Source organism: Drosophila gunungcola, assembly GCF_025200985.1.
Source record: "Drosophila gunungcola strain Sukarami chromosome 2R unlocalized genomic scaffold, Dgunungcola_SK_2 000027F, whole genome shotgun sequence".
Lineage (NCBI taxonomy): Eukaryota > Metazoa > Arthropoda > Insecta > Diptera > Drosophilidae > Drosophila > Drosophila gunungcola.
The window spans coordinates 1170394-1187497 of NW_026453175.1; the positions used below are offsets into that span (position 1 = coordinate 1170394).

At 40.3% G+C, this 17104-nt stretch overlaps 4 protein-coding genes across 4 annotated transcripts; 3 read left to right on the forward strand and 1 right to left on the reverse strand.

Moving 5' to 3' along the window:
• Nucleotides 1–2993: 2993 nt before the first annotated feature.
• On the forward strand, nucleotides 2994–3918 carry LOC128256658 (bromodomain-containing protein 2). Its single transcript, XM_052987155.1, has 2 exons — nucleotides 2994–3048; nucleotides 3102–3918. The coding sequence occupies exon 2, from the start codon at nucleotides 3103–3105 to the stop codon at nucleotides 3916–3918; it is 816 nt and encodes a 271-aa protein (XP_052843115.1). The 5' UTR covers nucleotides 2994–3048; nucleotide 3102.
• On the reverse strand, nucleotides 3915–8939 carry LOC128256657 (uncharacterized). The gene is made up of 3 exons (XM_052987154.1): nucleotides 7678–8939; nucleotides 5584–6741; nucleotides 3915–4198 (listed from the first exon to the last, which is right to left on the reverse strand). The coding sequence occupies exons 1-3, from the start codon at nucleotides 8824–8826 to the stop codon at nucleotides 3944–3946; spliced, it is 2562 nt and encodes an 853-aa protein (XP_052843114.1). The 5' UTR covers nucleotides 8827–8939; the 3' UTR covers nucleotides 3915–3943.
• A 228-nt stretch (nucleotides 8940–9167) lies between these two features.
• LOC128256629 (proteoglycan 4) lies at nucleotides 9168–11552 on the forward strand. Its single transcript, XM_052987121.1, has 2 exons — nucleotides 9168–10518; nucleotides 10960–11552. Exons 1-2 carry the CDS (start codon nucleotides 9599–9601, stop codon nucleotides 11513–11515), a joined length of 1476 nt encoding a protein of 491 aa, XP_052843081.1. The 5' UTR covers nucleotides 9168–9598; the 3' UTR covers nucleotides 11516–11552.
• Nucleotides 11553–15362: 3810 nt separating this feature from the next.
• LOC128256625 (uncharacterized) lies at nucleotides 15363–16463 on the forward strand. The gene is given in 2 exon segments (XM_052987116.1): nucleotides 15363–16212; nucleotides 16214–16463. Coding segments are annotated over 2 exon segments (1062 nt in total). The 5' UTR covers nucleotides 15363–15384; the 3' UTR covers nucleotides 16448–16463.
• The last annotated feature ends 641 nt before the right edge of the window (nucleotides 16464–17104 follow it).

Consider the following 17104-nt stretch of genomic DNA (forward strand, 5'->3'; position numbering starts at 1 on the left):
TTACAGAAGTTTTTGGTATAAAAGTTATGGACTTTTTGATTCTCTACTAAAATATTACAAAATCAAATTTCAAACCAGTTGCTCAGATCGCTTGTTTGTTTTGTTTGTTTAAAACCCAAAAAGGCGCTTGCCAGATCTGTTTATGCGTTAGCAAACTGAAATCAGACGATTCACAAGTAAATAATATTAAGACACGAGTGGATATATCTTTACATCCATACATATGGCAGTATAAATCAACTGCGGCACATCCATTCCACCAAAATGCGAAATCCGACTGCTGACAAGTGTCACCGAGAGATGCTATGACAAAGTGTCAAAAGAATGTTTGACATCTGACTGGCTCTATCCGTCTCTTTCGCTCCGCTGGCCCTCTCTCTGTCGCACTCGCCGTGAGGGCAGCGTGTGTAGCCTGTCCAAATGTACATTTCTCATATCTGCCGGTTCTTCTTTTCCCTTTTTCTGCAGGGCTTTCATATTGCCGCTTTTTCTGCTGCTGCCGCTTTTTCTTATACTTATCCATATGTATTGCCTGGTTCCAATGGGATATGGGATGCGGGATGCCCAGGTAGGGCTACACGCTCACAGGTGGCGAGGCATGGAGTAGGGGATATGGGGGAGGAGGGAGGGGGGAGCCAGTGCCTCTGACAGCCTCACACGTTTTTTCCCGTCCCTCCGGCGATCCTTTTAGCACCTGCCCCAGTCCCTGGGTGTATAATTTCATCTGCCAACTGATGGAGTGTCGCAGTTTTACTTGTATAAAAATAAAAGAACGATTTTTATCTAGAATTCGGCGATAGAAAGGGAAAATTTTCATATGGAATACCAAACGACAAGTTCAAAAGAAATCTTCGCGTTGAGGGCCCATAAAGATGAACTGGAATTAAATCTTGCATAAAATTGTTCTCTCGAATCCTTAGCATTCATGACCCTCCTGTTACGCATGATGATATTTTATTAAAGAATGTGTTAAGTTAAAACAAACACATATAATAATTTATTATTACAAAATCAAAGACCACCAAAAATTAGAATAGGCCACAACACAGAGATATAATAAGTACAGATACAAAAATAAACAACAGATTGTTGAATTCAAAATGTTATATTTAATATTTAAATTAAATATTAAAAAATAAAACAACGAATACTGAATTGAATGATTTTATATTAAAACAATTTGATAAATGTGGACAATATAAGATTTAATGAATTTTTTGTAAGTTATATTAAAATGAATTCCGAAAATACTCAAATAAAAATTAAAAAATATATTGAATATTTTCATAATTAAAATAACTAAAAACCGCGTTGGATGAAAATCAAAGCTAAAAAATATTTAAACTGACTACGAAATTTATGGATTTTTTTGACCAGTGTAGACAAATTTAGTTTAGAAGAGTCGTTTTACAGGTTTATGGTAAACAACATTTTTGAAAATTCGAATAATATTAGGAGATTCAACCAATTTTGTGACGTGGCGTCAAATCCATCATGTTTCCTAAAATTTAAACGCGTTTTCCTCGAAACTACTTTTTTTGAGGTGGTTGGCATGAAATTTCAAGTTCTACTGAATTGATTCCTTTGAAACTTGCTATATATCTTGTTTTTTTTTTTTTTTTTTTATCACTACAAGGGTAAAATCATGTTAACCCGGCCCGAATCTACTGGCCTGTATCTCGGCGAATTTTGTTTTTTTTTAATGTTTTTCGTTTTTTTTTTTATTTTACTTGAAAAATGACCAAAATGTAAGCTTCTAGACCAGAATACCCCCTTAATGTTTTTTTTTTTATATTTCTACTCAATGAAATTTAAAATCTAAAGTACAAACAGCTCCATAGTAAAATTGATTTGTATTTTTTTTTCAATATGACGTTTAAATACAATTTTTATTGGTTAAGTAATTCTTTTTAAATAATTCCAGCTTAAGTTTCCTTTTATTTTTTGTTTTCATTGCTTACCCCTCTTTTGCCGCTCGAATTCTCTGTTGTTTTGAAGATGCCTGTGCATGCATAATTTTAAATTGAATTGCAAAAAACAAGAAGAAGGAGGACGAAGCTGCCAGCAAACGGAAATTGTAACTTGAAATTAATCGGAGTTGTGTGAGAGATTTGCATATTTCGCACACACTTTATTCCTTGATATTGAAGTACAGTGCGTTAGACTAAGGTCAACTCCCAACCACTGCAGGGTGGATTCGCACTAGCAAGTGGGTCAGTGGAGTGTATGAGCCCGGAGTCCACTGGCAACTCGACTATTTCCCCAAAGCCCCGGCGCCAGAGTGAAAGGGTGCCCCAAGATGTGTCCAAGACATGGTCCGATTGCCACCCAATTCGCCCTTGTTGTGGAAGGTAAGTTAGAGTTAACAGTGAGAGAGAAGGAGCGAGAGCCTGATTCACTCTCACTTGTGGATCGCAAGCTAACAGGGCGTGAGAGCCGCAGGACTACCCCTCACGCATGTGGACGCCATTTTAACAGCACAATTTTACAGAGCATTTCTGTTTACAGAGCCCAACTTGTTGACTGTCCAAATGGAAACCCTGCAAATATTTGCCCAAAAATGATGTATTTTGTATCTCTCGGCAAAGCCTATATGCAAATGAATAAGACTTCTCTAAAATAGCCAACGTCAGCGGTTGACCATAAATATTCTCTGGCCTAATATCTCTGGCCTAATATCTTGAGTGTTTGTCGAAATACATTCACCCGAAAAAAGGGACTGTTTGCATGGGTCCTGGAATTAGATTAACTACTGGAGGAGGATAAAGATTGGGGTAATGCCAATCCCCAAAAGGCCAGACTCCCACACAAAAATTTAATAAAATAAATTTCTGCACAGAACCACTTGCATAATTAACTGAATTTGTTTGCTGGCCCGACCGCATTTGTGGATTGCCTCCTCTGCTCGGATTGAGGTGGCAATCCCACATGTTTTTGATAACTAAAAATACTGAAAAACCAAACAAAGCAACCCAAAGTATAAAAGTTGACAGCATTGCTAAAAAAATATTACTCTCCATTTAATCGTTTTAAGCCAGTGGCAAAAGGGTGAGAAATAATAGCGCTTTGGGGACTACCATATTATCATACGCTTTTTCCAGCATGTCTGGAAAGCAAGAGAGTGAACGTCCTTCGCCGGAAATGAATGCCTGCAAGGTGATTATCAAGAGGTTATTTGCCAGTTCCTATAGGAGCATAGCTTGGGTGTTCTACGAACCACTGGATGCCCAGCTCTTGGCCCTACACGATTACCACGACATTGTCGAGGAACCCATGGATCTGTCCACCGTACGACATCGCCTTAATACGGGTTGCTATCAGACAGCCGCCGACTTTGCCAAGGAGGTGAGGTTGATTTTCTACAACACCTATTTGTACACAAATCCTGGCCACTTGTGCTACGAAATGGCCAAAAAGCTGCAGCTCATCTTCGAGGAGATGTACGCCCAGGTTCAGCTATACACATCCCAGGGCAAAAAACTGGATGCCGACGATGGGAGCTCGGCGAGTTCTTCGAGCTCTTCGAGTTCTTCAAACTCTTCGAGTTCTTCGAGCTCTTCAGAAGAGTCGGACATAGCTGTGAGGAAAACAGAACCAAGCAGCTCGGAGGCTTCCACCTCGACTCGTGAGTGGACTCCGCCGCAACTCTGGGGTACTTCAAGGGAGGGGGAACCCTTTACGACCGAAGAGGATCTCGATCTGCACGCCAAGATTCAGCAGTTGGATGGTGAGGTGCTGCTGCACGTGATCCACCTGGTCCAACGGATGGAGGGCGCCGAGTATGGCAACAAGGAGCTGGAGTTCGACGTCTGCCAACTGAAGGTGCACACCAAGCGCGCCATCATCCACTACTTGGCCAGCAAAGGGTTCACGGGAAAAAGAGTGGCTCGCACCAAACCCAAATACAACGAGTCTTAAATCCGAAAATGTTTTATTTACTCAATCAATCTTGCTTTTTGCCCAAACGACTCTCCTGTTCCTTCCGCTTTTCCCGCATGGCACGGCAATTGCGATACTCGCCGTTCCAGACCTTCGCCCGCATGATCTCCTGCGGATTGGAGGCAATGTAGGCGAAGAAGGTCCTGCGCGGAGGTCCTCCGGGCACCAGATAATTTCCCATGGCGTGCCAAGCGGAGCTCACGGTGCCCAGGTAACGCGCGTTCAACAATTCATGGTAGGTCTGCTTCACGATGAAAGCCTGTGGAAAAAGATGTTTTCAATTGCTCAGATAGATTTGTGTCTTTTTTGTATTGCCATATTCATTTGATAGGAATAAATAAAATTAAATCAATTGAATATATCAAAGATACTTTTGTAGCTGTCCAGAAAACTGTCCCTTTTGTTAAAGATTTAGGGTAAAAACTATTTAAAAACAATTTACAAAGTACCAAATCAAAGTCCTTTACTTCAATTAAAAATCTTAGAAAATAAACATAACAAGAAGGAAAGCAAACTTCGGCAAGCCGAAGTTCATATACCCTTGCAGCTATTGCATTAATTAAATACTTTTAAAACATTTAAATAATGATTTACTTGAGTATGTGCTAAAAAAAAATATTGAAACTATGATGATTTGCAGCTCAATTATTAGATAGTTATTTTTATATATTTTTATTATTTCTATGGGAGCTATATGCTATAGACGCCCGATTTTGATAAAATTTATACCATAATTCTGAAATAATTAAACATTGCTATATGCCGAAGAACTAAACAAAAAATTAAAAAACAGAAAAGTTATAATTTTTTTCATTTATTTTTCCGATTGTTCCTATGGGAGCTATATGCTATAGTCGTCCGATTTTGATGAAATTAAAACCGTAATTCTGAAATATTAAACCATTACTATATCTCGAAGAACTAAACAAAAATTAAAAAACAGAAAAGTTATAATTTTTTTTCATTTATTTTTCCGATTGTTCCTATGGGAGCTATATGCTATAGTCGTCCGATCCGGCTCGTTCCGACTTATATACTACCTGCAATAGAAAGACAACTTTTGGGAAAGTTTCATGCAGATAGCTTTAAAACTGAGAGACTAGTTTGCATATAAACGGACGGACAGACGGACAGACGGACGGACAGACGGACAGACGGACATGGCTAGATCGACTCTACTAGTGATGCTGATCAAGAATATATATACTTTATAGGGTCGGAAACGTCTCCTTCACTGCGTTGCAAACTTCTGACTGAAATTATAATACCCTCTGCAAGGGTATAAAAATTGCGGGAAACTTCATATGCTTGCATTAACCAAATTTTGTTTATAAAACCAAAATATTTAAAATTTCGGTCTTCTGATATGAATTAGCCTTGGCAAATAAGAATGCTATTACAATATTTTGAAATTTTAGTATTAAAGATTTGAAACCCTTATTGAATTAAAGCTTAAATTTTAATTTGATTGACTTAAGGTTGGAGTCAATTATGTATCATATATAAAATGATTTCTCCTATTTATAATTTTTTATTGGTAAATTATAAAAATTGTAATTGTAACCTACTTGTAGCCTTTAATATCTGCGAATGGTCCTACGACATTCTAATATTTTAGATGAATTGTTGTTTGATATAGCTAACCTTATTCTTGATCTTCTTGTAGTTGGCAAAGTTCTCCTCGGACCTGCGCAATCGATCGATGCCCATGAGATCGGGGTCGGGGGGACTGCTCTGCAGCACGGTGACCAGCTCGAATATCCTGTTCGACTCGGCTATGCTCTCCTCGAGCTCCTTTTGGCTGTAGGTCTTGCCGTACCGCCTCTTGACCCACTCCCTTAGGATGGGCAGCTTGTGGGCCTCCGGCAAACTGGCCAGGACGAAGCGCGGTTCCTTCCTGAGGGCCCGGAGTCCGTCCTTCAGCAGCTGGTTCATCTGCTCCGCGTTGTCGGGATCGATCTTGTCGGTGTCCTTGTAGGTGAGCGCCTTTCGCGGAGTCAGTCGCCCCAAGCGTTCCATCTCGGCCCGCTTGATGGTGGCCTGCTTCTGCCAAATGGCCTCGGCACATCGCACCACCGCCTCCACGATCTCCGCCTTGTGATCCACATGGCTGCGCCGACTGTGGTTACTCGAGCGACCCAGGGTCTCCTCACTGTCGGTGGTGGTCTGATCCGGATCAAGCAGATCCAGTTCATCGAACAGATTGGGCGGTGTCGGGGGTTTCACTTTCGCTGCGGCTTCTGGTGCACCTTCTGGTGCACCTTCTGGTTTTGCCTCCATGGGCACCTCCTCTTCAATACTCATCTCCGACATTAGGCAATCGAAATCACACTCCTCATCGGCTACCACTTCGTCGGACTTATCGAGCGCTTTCACTAGCGACTTGGTCACGATCTTCTCCAGGTCAAAGGGTCGCGGTTGACCGGATTGAAAGACCCGGGGGTACTTGAACTGATAAGGTTTGTTCACCCGCGGTCCGCGGAAAAACTTTTTTTTGTACCGCTTGCTCGACACACGCATGGCACACTGTTGACCTTGCGTTGGGATTTTTCCTTTGGCCAAAAGAAACGATACGGCCGTTCTTTTTGGGGCCGGAGGTACCTCGCACTCCGAGGCACTCAGTACCGTCTCACATTTCTCCAATTTCTCATTGAAGTCGATGCTTTGCATGCGGAAGCCACCGCTAAAAAGCTTGCGAGGTGGTGGTTTCCAGGGCGACACCTTGGGCTCTTCTTTCGGTGGTTCCGGTGGCACTTCCACCGCTTCCTTCTTTTTCCCCTTTTTCTCCTTTTTGTTCTTTTTCTGTGGAAATAGGTTTGAGGTGTTTGTTTTTTAAACAGTAATTAGATTTGGCCGATGAACTTTAAACAAAGTTACCCATAGAAACGATTTTAATTGCAGATGAAATACAGGAAAAGTGTTAAAAACAATGGAATAGTAAAAATAAATGTCTGACTATTAAAGATTTTTTATTTAATACAATGCATACTAAATTGAATGATTTAATATTACATTTTTTGAAATATATAATTATTATTATTTTTGTTAAATATGTTTTAAATTTATATCAAATTTTTAGATATTATAATCAAATTAAAAAATAGCAAATGAAAATATTTTTAAAAATTGTAAAATACATATTTATAATTAATGAAAATCAAAGCCAAAAATATTTAAATTCAGTAAAAAATATTTGGACTTACTACGATATTTTTAAGTTTATTAAATGTTCATTATTCAGCTATTAATTTAAATAAAAGCTTCCTTTTAAGAGGCGCCAAATGCCGGACTGCAGGATCAACCTTACAAGAATAGAGAAAGTATCATCCCCACCCAATGCTAACTGTACTTCAGCTCAAATATACAAACTCCATTTTTTCAAATACACAGTAACTTTAAAATTATAATTTTCCTAGTTACTTTAAAAATAATGGTTAGATGTGGACAACTTATAGTGTTCCGATAGATATTGACCGAATAAGCACAATGAAAACAGACCTTGTTTCAGAGTGGAATAACAGAATCTTGATATTTGAGATATTTGATATAATATGTTTAACATACAATAATAATATGCCTTTACCTAAATATTGCACAAATCGAATCCAAACCTCCAAAACTCATCTGTAAATTCTGATCAATAATTGAATATATTTAAATGTCTTAGGGTCGGAAACGCTTCCTCTTCCTCTTGCACACTTTTCAACAAATAACAAAAGAAAGGAAGTTTCAACTCACCGGTTTGCCTCCGCCGCCCTCAAGCCTCTTTCCGCGGTAGGTGTCTATGGCAGCCGTATGGGCCATGCCGCATTCCTCGCCCACCAGAGCTCGACCCACCTGGTCCATGGGATCTGGCCAGGGCTGCGATACCAACATCTGCTGGCAGAGCACGCAATCAAAGTTCTCAATGGTCAGCACCTTGGTCTGGTCGCAGTGCATCGCATTGCGATGGCGTGCCATGACTACGTCGATGTCGTGCTCCAACTGGGCCACGATTCTGGCCCGGCGTATTTTGCCGTACGGCTCAGTGACGTCGAGCAGCTCCAGGCAGCGATCCCTCGCTTTGACCGCCAGTTCGTCCCTCAAAAGCTGGGACTGCACCACCTGACCCTTGTGGACCAGGCACATATTCGGCTCGGGCTCCCGACTCTTTGGCCGCTCTTCATCCTCCTGTCTTTCCTCCAATCCTTCTAATTTGAAATACCGCTCCAGAGTCTCGGAGAGGGTTTTCTTGATCAAACGCTGGCCGGGATTAAGTCGGTACTGGGCATACCAAGGTTCCGCTTCGTCCTTGCCGTAGTTGGGTGGGGCGTTGTTGGGCCAGAAGTTGAAAGACACGACAAAATCAGGGAGCTTGGTGGTCAGCCGGGAGGTTCTTTGCACGGGTTTTGGTTGGCTTTGGAAATACGGTAATTTCTTGGAGGTCTTTTTTTGTGCTCGGTACTTCGCGACTGGAGCATTCGCCGCTTGACCTTGGTATTCCACCTTACTAGGCTTATGCGGCGGAAGTATGGTGTCTAGAGCTCTGATTGTGGCCATCATGTCGATCTTGGCTATGGCGTTCATCAACAACTGCTCGTTAATGCTATATTCACCATCTTTTTGGCAAGTCTTGTAGTAGCCCTCCAGCACAAAGTACAGGAAGGCCAGTATGTTGTTCCTGCTCAACTGCACTATCCGACTGATCTTCTTTTTGGATATCACCGGTTGGACGCCCAGGTTAACCAGGGACTTGAACATCTGCTCGCCGGTTCCCTGCTCATAGTCATCCCGAAGGCTTTCCGACATGGCATACATCGCGGTCTCCTGTTGCGTCGACACTCCCATATACCACTTGGCGAAGTCCAGCTTCTGGTTGAAATCATCCAACTGCTTTTGAAAACTCATGACGACTTCAATCTCTTTTAAAATTTCGTACTCTTAATTTTAATATAAATAAAAAGTGTGTTGTATAAATCACAATGCGGGTAGAATAAAAACTAGTTATTAATGAAAGGTTACATTTAAAAGCTTATGTCAGTGTTACCTATGATAAGGTATTGAAAATTATGTGATTAATTTAATTTAAAGAACTAAGCCTAATGTTATTTTCTCATATTTGCGCAAATTTAAATCTAACTTTAAATTATTAAACAAATACTTTTAAAAACAATATAATTTTCTGGATAAAAATAATTATTTTCTATATTTAGCTGTAAGCTCTAAGCAAGCCCTGGAATTAACAATTCCACCTAAATAACAACCATTTCGATGTTTCTCCAAAAAAAAATTAGTGCGTTGGATGGCTGAAACTCCTTATTGACCGTTGCGAAATGAACTGTTCACTTTTCTTGAATTAGATTTGGGAAGTGCTCGTTTCTGTTGTGGATGTTGTCTAAGTCCTGGATAGAAGAATGCTGGGCTACAGATCGCTGGGTAATCCGTGCCAATTTGATCAACAGCGTTATGGAATGACGTCACCTTATCAAAACAAATGCATTCCTTTCGCAAACTTTGGTAACTGGCCGCATTCGACCAATTTGTCATATGATTTGAGGGCCCAGGCTGGAAGCTGTCAACGACCTTGCTGGCAAAACGGATCAGATACTCAGGAAGTTACTCATGATTTTACCGTGAGAAATCCTCAGCAACTTTCTAAGGAATCTCCTCGAAATTGTGAATGCAAGCCTTCCGGAAACTACAACTTGGGCCGCCATGTCCTGGGCAAGTTACCAAGGAAGCTTGTCTACAATTTGTCCAGCAATCTCGTCAAATATTTCCCCAGCAATCTCCACAACAATTTACCCACCAATCTCCTCAACAAGTTCTCCTGGAGTCTTGTCAACCATTTCCCGAGGAATCTTGTCCACAGCGATCTTCTCGGAAGTGCTACTTCCAGTTGCCCCCTCAAAACTGTTGCCAACTATCTCCTCCAAACTGTTTTCAGCTTATTCCACGAAACTGTTTTCAAGGAATAGGCGAAGACAATGGCCCCAGTAAATGCCCGAAAAGGTGCAGCTTCACTATTACCCACGAAATGGGCGTTCAAACGGATGAGATGGAGTGTGTGGTCACTAAGGTCCAGACTCAGACTCCAAAGCCAGAGGAGCCCGAAATCATCGCGGTCACCGAGCTTACGACGGAGGAGCTGGAGGTGAAACACCGCACCGGAAATAGGGATATCATCCTCAAAGAGATCCAGTCCGTCACCCGTTTCCCAGCCGATGGCTCGGATGCCGTCACCGAAATCGAGACTCGGAATAAGATCAAAAAGGTATCCCGTTCGGGTAAGAAGCTCAGGGAGGAAACCCAGAAAACAAAGACCAGTCAGGGCAAGAGCAGAAAGGAAGATATCATAACCGACCGGGTCATTAGACAGTCAGAGTTGGATCCATTAGTGGAGTCATTTAAGGCGGAAACCGGTAACAAATCAGATAGATCCGAAGAGGAGCAGCTGATCTACGAGAAGTATGAAACATTTGAGGGTGACTTTAGTACCCCGCAACCCCCACTCCGCTCGCCCATTGCCCACTCACCTCTGGAACACACAAGCCGCTCAGAATCCGGCAAGGATATGTTCCCCCCAAATGAGGAAAAAAGGTAGGACTCTCAAAATAACAATAATTGTAAGTTATGTAAGATTATTTACACCACTGCAGAGGGTATTGTATTTTCAGTAAAAGGTTTGGAACGCAGTGATGTTACCATTTCTGACCTCATAACATTTGCATACATATTTTTTGATCTGTTTATCTTTCTGTCTGTCTGTTTGAACGCAAACTGGTCTCTCAGGTAGTATTATAAATACAGTCGTTTTAAGAAATATTTAATTTTTGGAACAGTTGCAAGGGTGTAATTGCTCGAGGCTCGAGGTTGGTCTTTTTTAGGAGTTGACAAATTTTCTTTTGTTTTAAATGGTATTTATAAATACATGAAGGTGTTATACTTTAGAATTATAAAGGTTACAAGTGATCCACCTCTCTTACAAATGTCTTACATAATCCAGCGAGCTCTGTATCTGATACATAACTCCTTTTTTAGAGAGCCTTTTGTCCTGTTAAGTAGTGCCAGTTCGGAAGACAAAATAAAGAAGAAACCCACGGTGCCAAAAGCGAGAGAAAAAAGGTCCTCTGACTACGACAACGTGAGCACTTTACGCTTGAGAGTCACTAAAAGAAAGGAGCAATCCGTAAAGCGGCCCAATGCTACAGAGTCGCTAAGAAATGTGACATCGGTCTACGAGAGCACAGTTACCCAGATGATTGTCAAGAAACCAAAACCAAAACCAAAACCAATGAAGTTAGAGGCAAGGAAGCCAGTGCCCGAGAAAAAGAAACCAAGGAAACTGCAAAAGCAAATACCGAGGCCCAAGCATCCACCCGAAACGGTAATGAAACATGGCTATCCCTCCAATGACTTGGTCTGCAGATATGAAAACCCCCCAAAGTGCAGACCCAATGCCAATACCACCCGCTTCAGATGTCCGTGTCCGCCTTCCTCCTGTCGCAGCCAATGCCCCATGTGTCCTGCCAGCACCACACAATACGATCCCATCTACGGTTTTGGCAGCCATTGTGTCGCTTACTATCGTTGTTAGAACAGAATATATACATGGCAATAAATCATTAACTCAAAATTCAGAAACTGCTAATCAATGAAATATTCTTTATAATAAAGATTTTTAAAGTTAGCTTATAATCAACAAAATATAAAACTATTTAGATAATCGCCGGCTTCTTAAGATTTCATTTATAAATTGCCCCAACTAGACCTTAAAAAAGTTGCACTTTGGTTCCATTTCTTGTCCATACTACACAAACATGGTGTAAAGATAATTAAAACAAACAATAAAACGAGTCATAAGGCATAAGTTTATTTTTGGGAACTGGTGGCAGTAAAACTGACAACAAATACAACAAATACAACAGTCATACCGAACAGCTTATATACCTATGATATTAACTTGACAAATTAATTCTGGAAAAATTTATAGCGTGTTTTAGAAACGTCAATCTGCCATTAAGGGTTCTAAAAAATAGAAAACATGGACGTGTGGCAACGTTTGCATAAAATCAACACTCGCAAAAAATTGAACAAATCGAATCCAACTTTCCCTTAGTTTTTGGGTTTGGAACGGAGCAAATTCATAAGCCTAGCTTTTAAGTGAATTTGCTCATTTGAGTCTTTATCCAGTCGAATGCTTTGGTTTTGAAATTAGTTGCATGGCCCTTTTGCGAATGGACAAAAGTGCAAATCCTGGTAAAATAAATTTGCGGTCAACGAAGCCACAGATCGTTAATGAAACACTCTCCGAACTGGATTTGGGCATTCAATTGCAGTTTATGGTCGAAGTCGGACTGCAGTCTATTGTCTGCTCGAGTGCCACAGGCAGGGCAATAACGATAATTGGGCCCTCAATGATCGAATGATTATAATATTCTGTTGGCCTACACAATTGCCTGCCTAGGATGTCAGAACTTCTAATTAAATTTCAATATTCTTGCATCCTAATCGCTCTATTTTCATATCTTGTTGTTGAAGCAGGTGAATATCTACAGGCTCCCGTTTAGTTATTTCCTTAGTTTGTCAACGGGGGAAATTGAATATTTTATCTACGGATATTAAGTGCCGGAGATGTAGCCACAGCTGAAACGTGCCGAGTTCTTAGACTCCTTGCAGTGTGCTCGATAAAATGTTTGCCATTTAATTTTTATTTGACCCTTTGATTGGCTGGGTCAGGAATAATTTAGCCATTTGCGCCCAAGTAAATAAAACAAAACTCAACAATGCCAACAGCAGAAGCAGCAAAATCTCAGGCCCCGCAACAACGGATGTTCACTTTTGGCCACTAAAAGTTCTCTTTTCCACCTCTGCCTCGGGCCGTCATTTTATTTCGTTTCATGTTTTATTCACCACTTCCGCCGGAAATAGACATACGGTAGTGTGTATGTATGTGTGTGAGTGTGTGTGTTGGCCTAAACATTTGTCTCGTTTGGCAATCCGATGGATAGATGGCATGGATTTTTCGGGGGAAAACGGCGTTTGGGCAGCCCAACAAAGTAGAAACTGTTTTCGCAAACAAATCCCACATAAATGCTCAATTTATAACAGACCGGAAGTTAAACTTAATCAAGCGTACTTTTTGGCTTATTGTTTAGTTTTCCCCGGTTCCCCTATCGTATTTACTTAACATATTTTATTGCGATACTTCTCTCTGTTTTCTCTCTATTTTTCCGAGGATTACACAGGGATTTTGTGTGCCCAAATGCTCCGGCATATCATCATCCATCCGCCGTGTGTGCCCTGAAATCCTCGCTCCACTTGCAGCATTTATTCATACTCCAACTCTATTGTCGCAGGTTTATTCCGTTTCGTTCATTTCATATTTCGTTTGATAAATCTACGCCATCAAACATGGATGGGCATGGAATTTTTTGTCTTCTGAATAGGTAAAACGTTCGTAGGCATCAAACTGAAACGGTTTTGTTATGGATTTGCATAGTCATGGGGAGTAATGTACTCCTTTAAGGATCGTGTAAAATTCATAAGTTATTTATGCGTTTTTCTCTCTAGATTTCATCAAACAAATTATAAAGTTCACAAAAATTATTTCAAGGCTGTCCTTTGTTTTTCAAACTTTGAGACAATAACTTGAGGATTCTGAAATTTAAATTTTTCAAGCTGTTCTCTAAATAATATCTCGTCTTTAAACATCATTTTTTTGCTTTGCACTGCTAGGACAAATATTTTTTTTTATTTGTATGAACAAATTTTAAATTGATTTAAAGAAACTTTACATTGTACATATATACACCTCTGGTATTACGCTTATATTTCTTATCTTTGATTAAACATTTTGGCTAATAAATAATACACATAGGTTTCAGATTATATTAATTAAAGTCAATATGAAATTTAATGCTTATAAACATTAAACTAACTCGTTCACTTTCAATGTAAAGTACCCAACTTCTTATTGATTATAATATAACATTATCACAAAGGGATTTTTTAGGTAAGTTAAAATATCACAAAAACTTACATGAATTTTCAAACATTTTGAGGCAACTGTACGTTTTTAATGTATCTAATGCCTTGATTTGACTAATACTTCCAGAGTTTCCTGTGTAATAGATTTTTATTTAATTTTCCCAAAAACATTTGCATATTTTGCAACCTGCACTGTTGAATCGAAATCAATTTGCAAGCAATTAACCCGATGTCGAAGTCGGTGGGTGGATACTCTATTTAAGTTTCCTGGTGGGCGTGTCTGTCTTGTCTCCCCATTTGGCATTGTTTGTTTTCCTTCGACGGGAAGGGATAAACCAACGCCTGGGCAAACAAATGCGGGTGGGCCATGTGGGTGAAGGTGGCTTAAGGTGAATGGAAGCTCAATTCGTAGGGCACTCTGCATTTGCTAATGCACTCGATAATTGCATGCTGTTGAATCAATATATACACCGCTCCTGCGGGATTAAAGCAAAGTATGTAGGGTCCGGCTCCTGGTCTCGAGCGGTTTGATTTCCCCTCTATGCTGGCCCAATTAAAACCTTATTGTTGTTTTGCCAAATTGATAAAATACAGTGCAAAAATAATCGCATTGAAAGTTAACAGTACCAAATAGAAGTCCAGACTCCGACTATTGGATACCTGTTACTTTGATAACCAATTTAAAAATAAATTTGAATCCGCTAGGTGGCGCCAGCAATTCCAATAAAGCGAAATCGGAATCTGTTGTGAAAAACATTCATGAAGACATTTCCGATTGCTTGCAGGGATGTCATTAAATTCAGTTCGAAATAATTTTAAAGTTTTGAACATTTTTTTTGTGTGTCGATTTTTGGAGGTTAAAGTGTGTGTGGCCAAATTGTGAAATAAACTTGCGTTGCCTAGGCTTAAATTCAGATTCAAGGTAAAGATTTAGTTTCCAAAACGTCGACGTTTATAGAAACATACATACGAACATGGCTAGATAAGTACTGGTCGTGATCCTGATCAAGAATATATATATTTATACAAATGTATTTATATGTATTAAAAATTTCTTCTTCTACGTATTAGACTCTTTTCAATGAATACCGAATAACATTTTTAAGACTTCATTGTGAAAAGTCAATAGTTCTCGATTGTTATGATTTATTGGGCATTCAAGACAAAGGCTTCAACGGACCAAATGTGAATATTAAATACCTATTTTACAAAAAAATTCTGTTTAATATTTTATATAATTATATGATGATTTTTAGCGACCTTTACGCTTATAATATATAAGTTTTTGAGTTCATGTAAGGGCTTATACATTTAGAAAATGAAATTTTTGACATTGTAAATTAAATTATGAACTCATATTTTTGAGTGAATTAAATTCTCTGTTTTATTTTATTTTATTGTATACAACAACTAATTTTTGTCAGTGAAAGGATACCAAATGCAGGGCTAATTGAAGTGGCAAGTGCTTATCATTAAATGCCCACTCTGAGCATTAAATGTCAAGTGCTTACATACACATGTATTCCGTTCAGTTTGAATATTCCGGCATCTTCTTTTGACAAAATTCTAACCAAATTAAACTATGGAATGATGAAGATACACCGGCTGCTGATGAACAAGTGCTCCTGCTACGGCCATGTGCTGCAGCGATCGAAGCGGGTACCCAGGCGGAGTGCCATCTGCTCGAGTCACAACCTGACTGCCCTCATCCAGGTGCGCCATGGCTTCCAGAGTCCGCGGCAAATTGTGCCGCAGGATGAAGCTAAGTCCACGCACCAGGCTGAGGACAAGAAACTGGACATTGAGGTGGATTTTTTCGTGGCCAAAGACGAGCCCCAGCAGATGTCCCTGCACTCAATGATATACTTTTACAGTCCACTGAGTCGCCTGATCACCAAGCTGGCCCTGCTCCGGCTGAAGTTGCTGTGGGATTGGGAGTTCTCCGAGAGTCACTTCATGGAGAATTCGCGCCAGGCGGCCGCAGTTTTCACCGACTTCGTGAGACGCCGCCGGAACCGGAATGTGGAGCGATGCAGTACGCCCATGGGCTTCAAGCAGATAAAGCACGATCTGCTGGACGATCCGCCCGACTGGAGGCTCGCTCTGATGCGCTTCGAGAAAGTCCACTTCCGGAGAGCCATTCCGCTGAAGGTGCAGTTGCTGCGCCATTACGATCATAGGTTCGCCTTCCTGGATGTGGTATTTGTGGCTCTGCGGCGGTCCAACGATTTTCGGTCGCCGGCCGAACTCCGTGAGATGGCGGAGCTGTTGGAGCAGTATGTGGATCCGTCGCAATTGCGCGTGTCCGCACCCACTGATCTTCGCCGAGATCTTTATGCGCTTCCGGCGCGACTATTCCGTGGAGCCCACGAAAATGGGCAACGTGCGGACCAACAACCGATGCATGGGCCAGTGGCTGATCTCCACCTACAAGGTGGTCCGCTTCGACATCCTCAACGACCACCCATTGTTCGACATTCCCCAGTTCGAGGAGTGGATGCCACCGGTTATGCCCAGGATGGGCCGCAACGTTGAATAAAATCCTATTCGCATTAGTGCCAGTTTTTTAACTCAATGAACTCAATTGATTGGGGAAATATCCGCGTGTCGTAATATTCTGGTATGATATTGTAAATTATTACGCCAACACGTCCACATTTTAATGACAATGTAATAAAACTATTGGAAAACTTTTGATAAGAATACAAAATTATATGTAAGGATCTAACTATTTAAGCCAAAATAGTTAAAATATTGTGGACAGATTTAGGCAGTCATTTTTAAAATGTTATCGGGGCAACGGTGGTATTGGCTTGAATATTTGACTATAACTTTGCCGTATAAAAATTGGTTTTAGATTGAAATGTATTCTAGAAATTTAAAATAAGTTAGAAATTACGTCTTCCCCAATTTGCTTGAGATTGTTGGATACCAGATTAATGATAATAACAATTTATTTTCTATTTTTTTCTAATTGTTTTAATTTTTTTTAATAAATGTAAAGCTAGTGACTTGAGACTTGGCATGCAGATTCTAGTAGCTCCTGCGCACCTATGTTTCTATGGTAGATATTTGCTTAATGCTGATCAAGAATATATATACTTATACGTCGGTTATGTTTCCTTCACTGCTTTACAAACTTCTGACTGAAATTATAATACTTTTTAACAACTATTAAAAAGTATTGTGTTTTTAT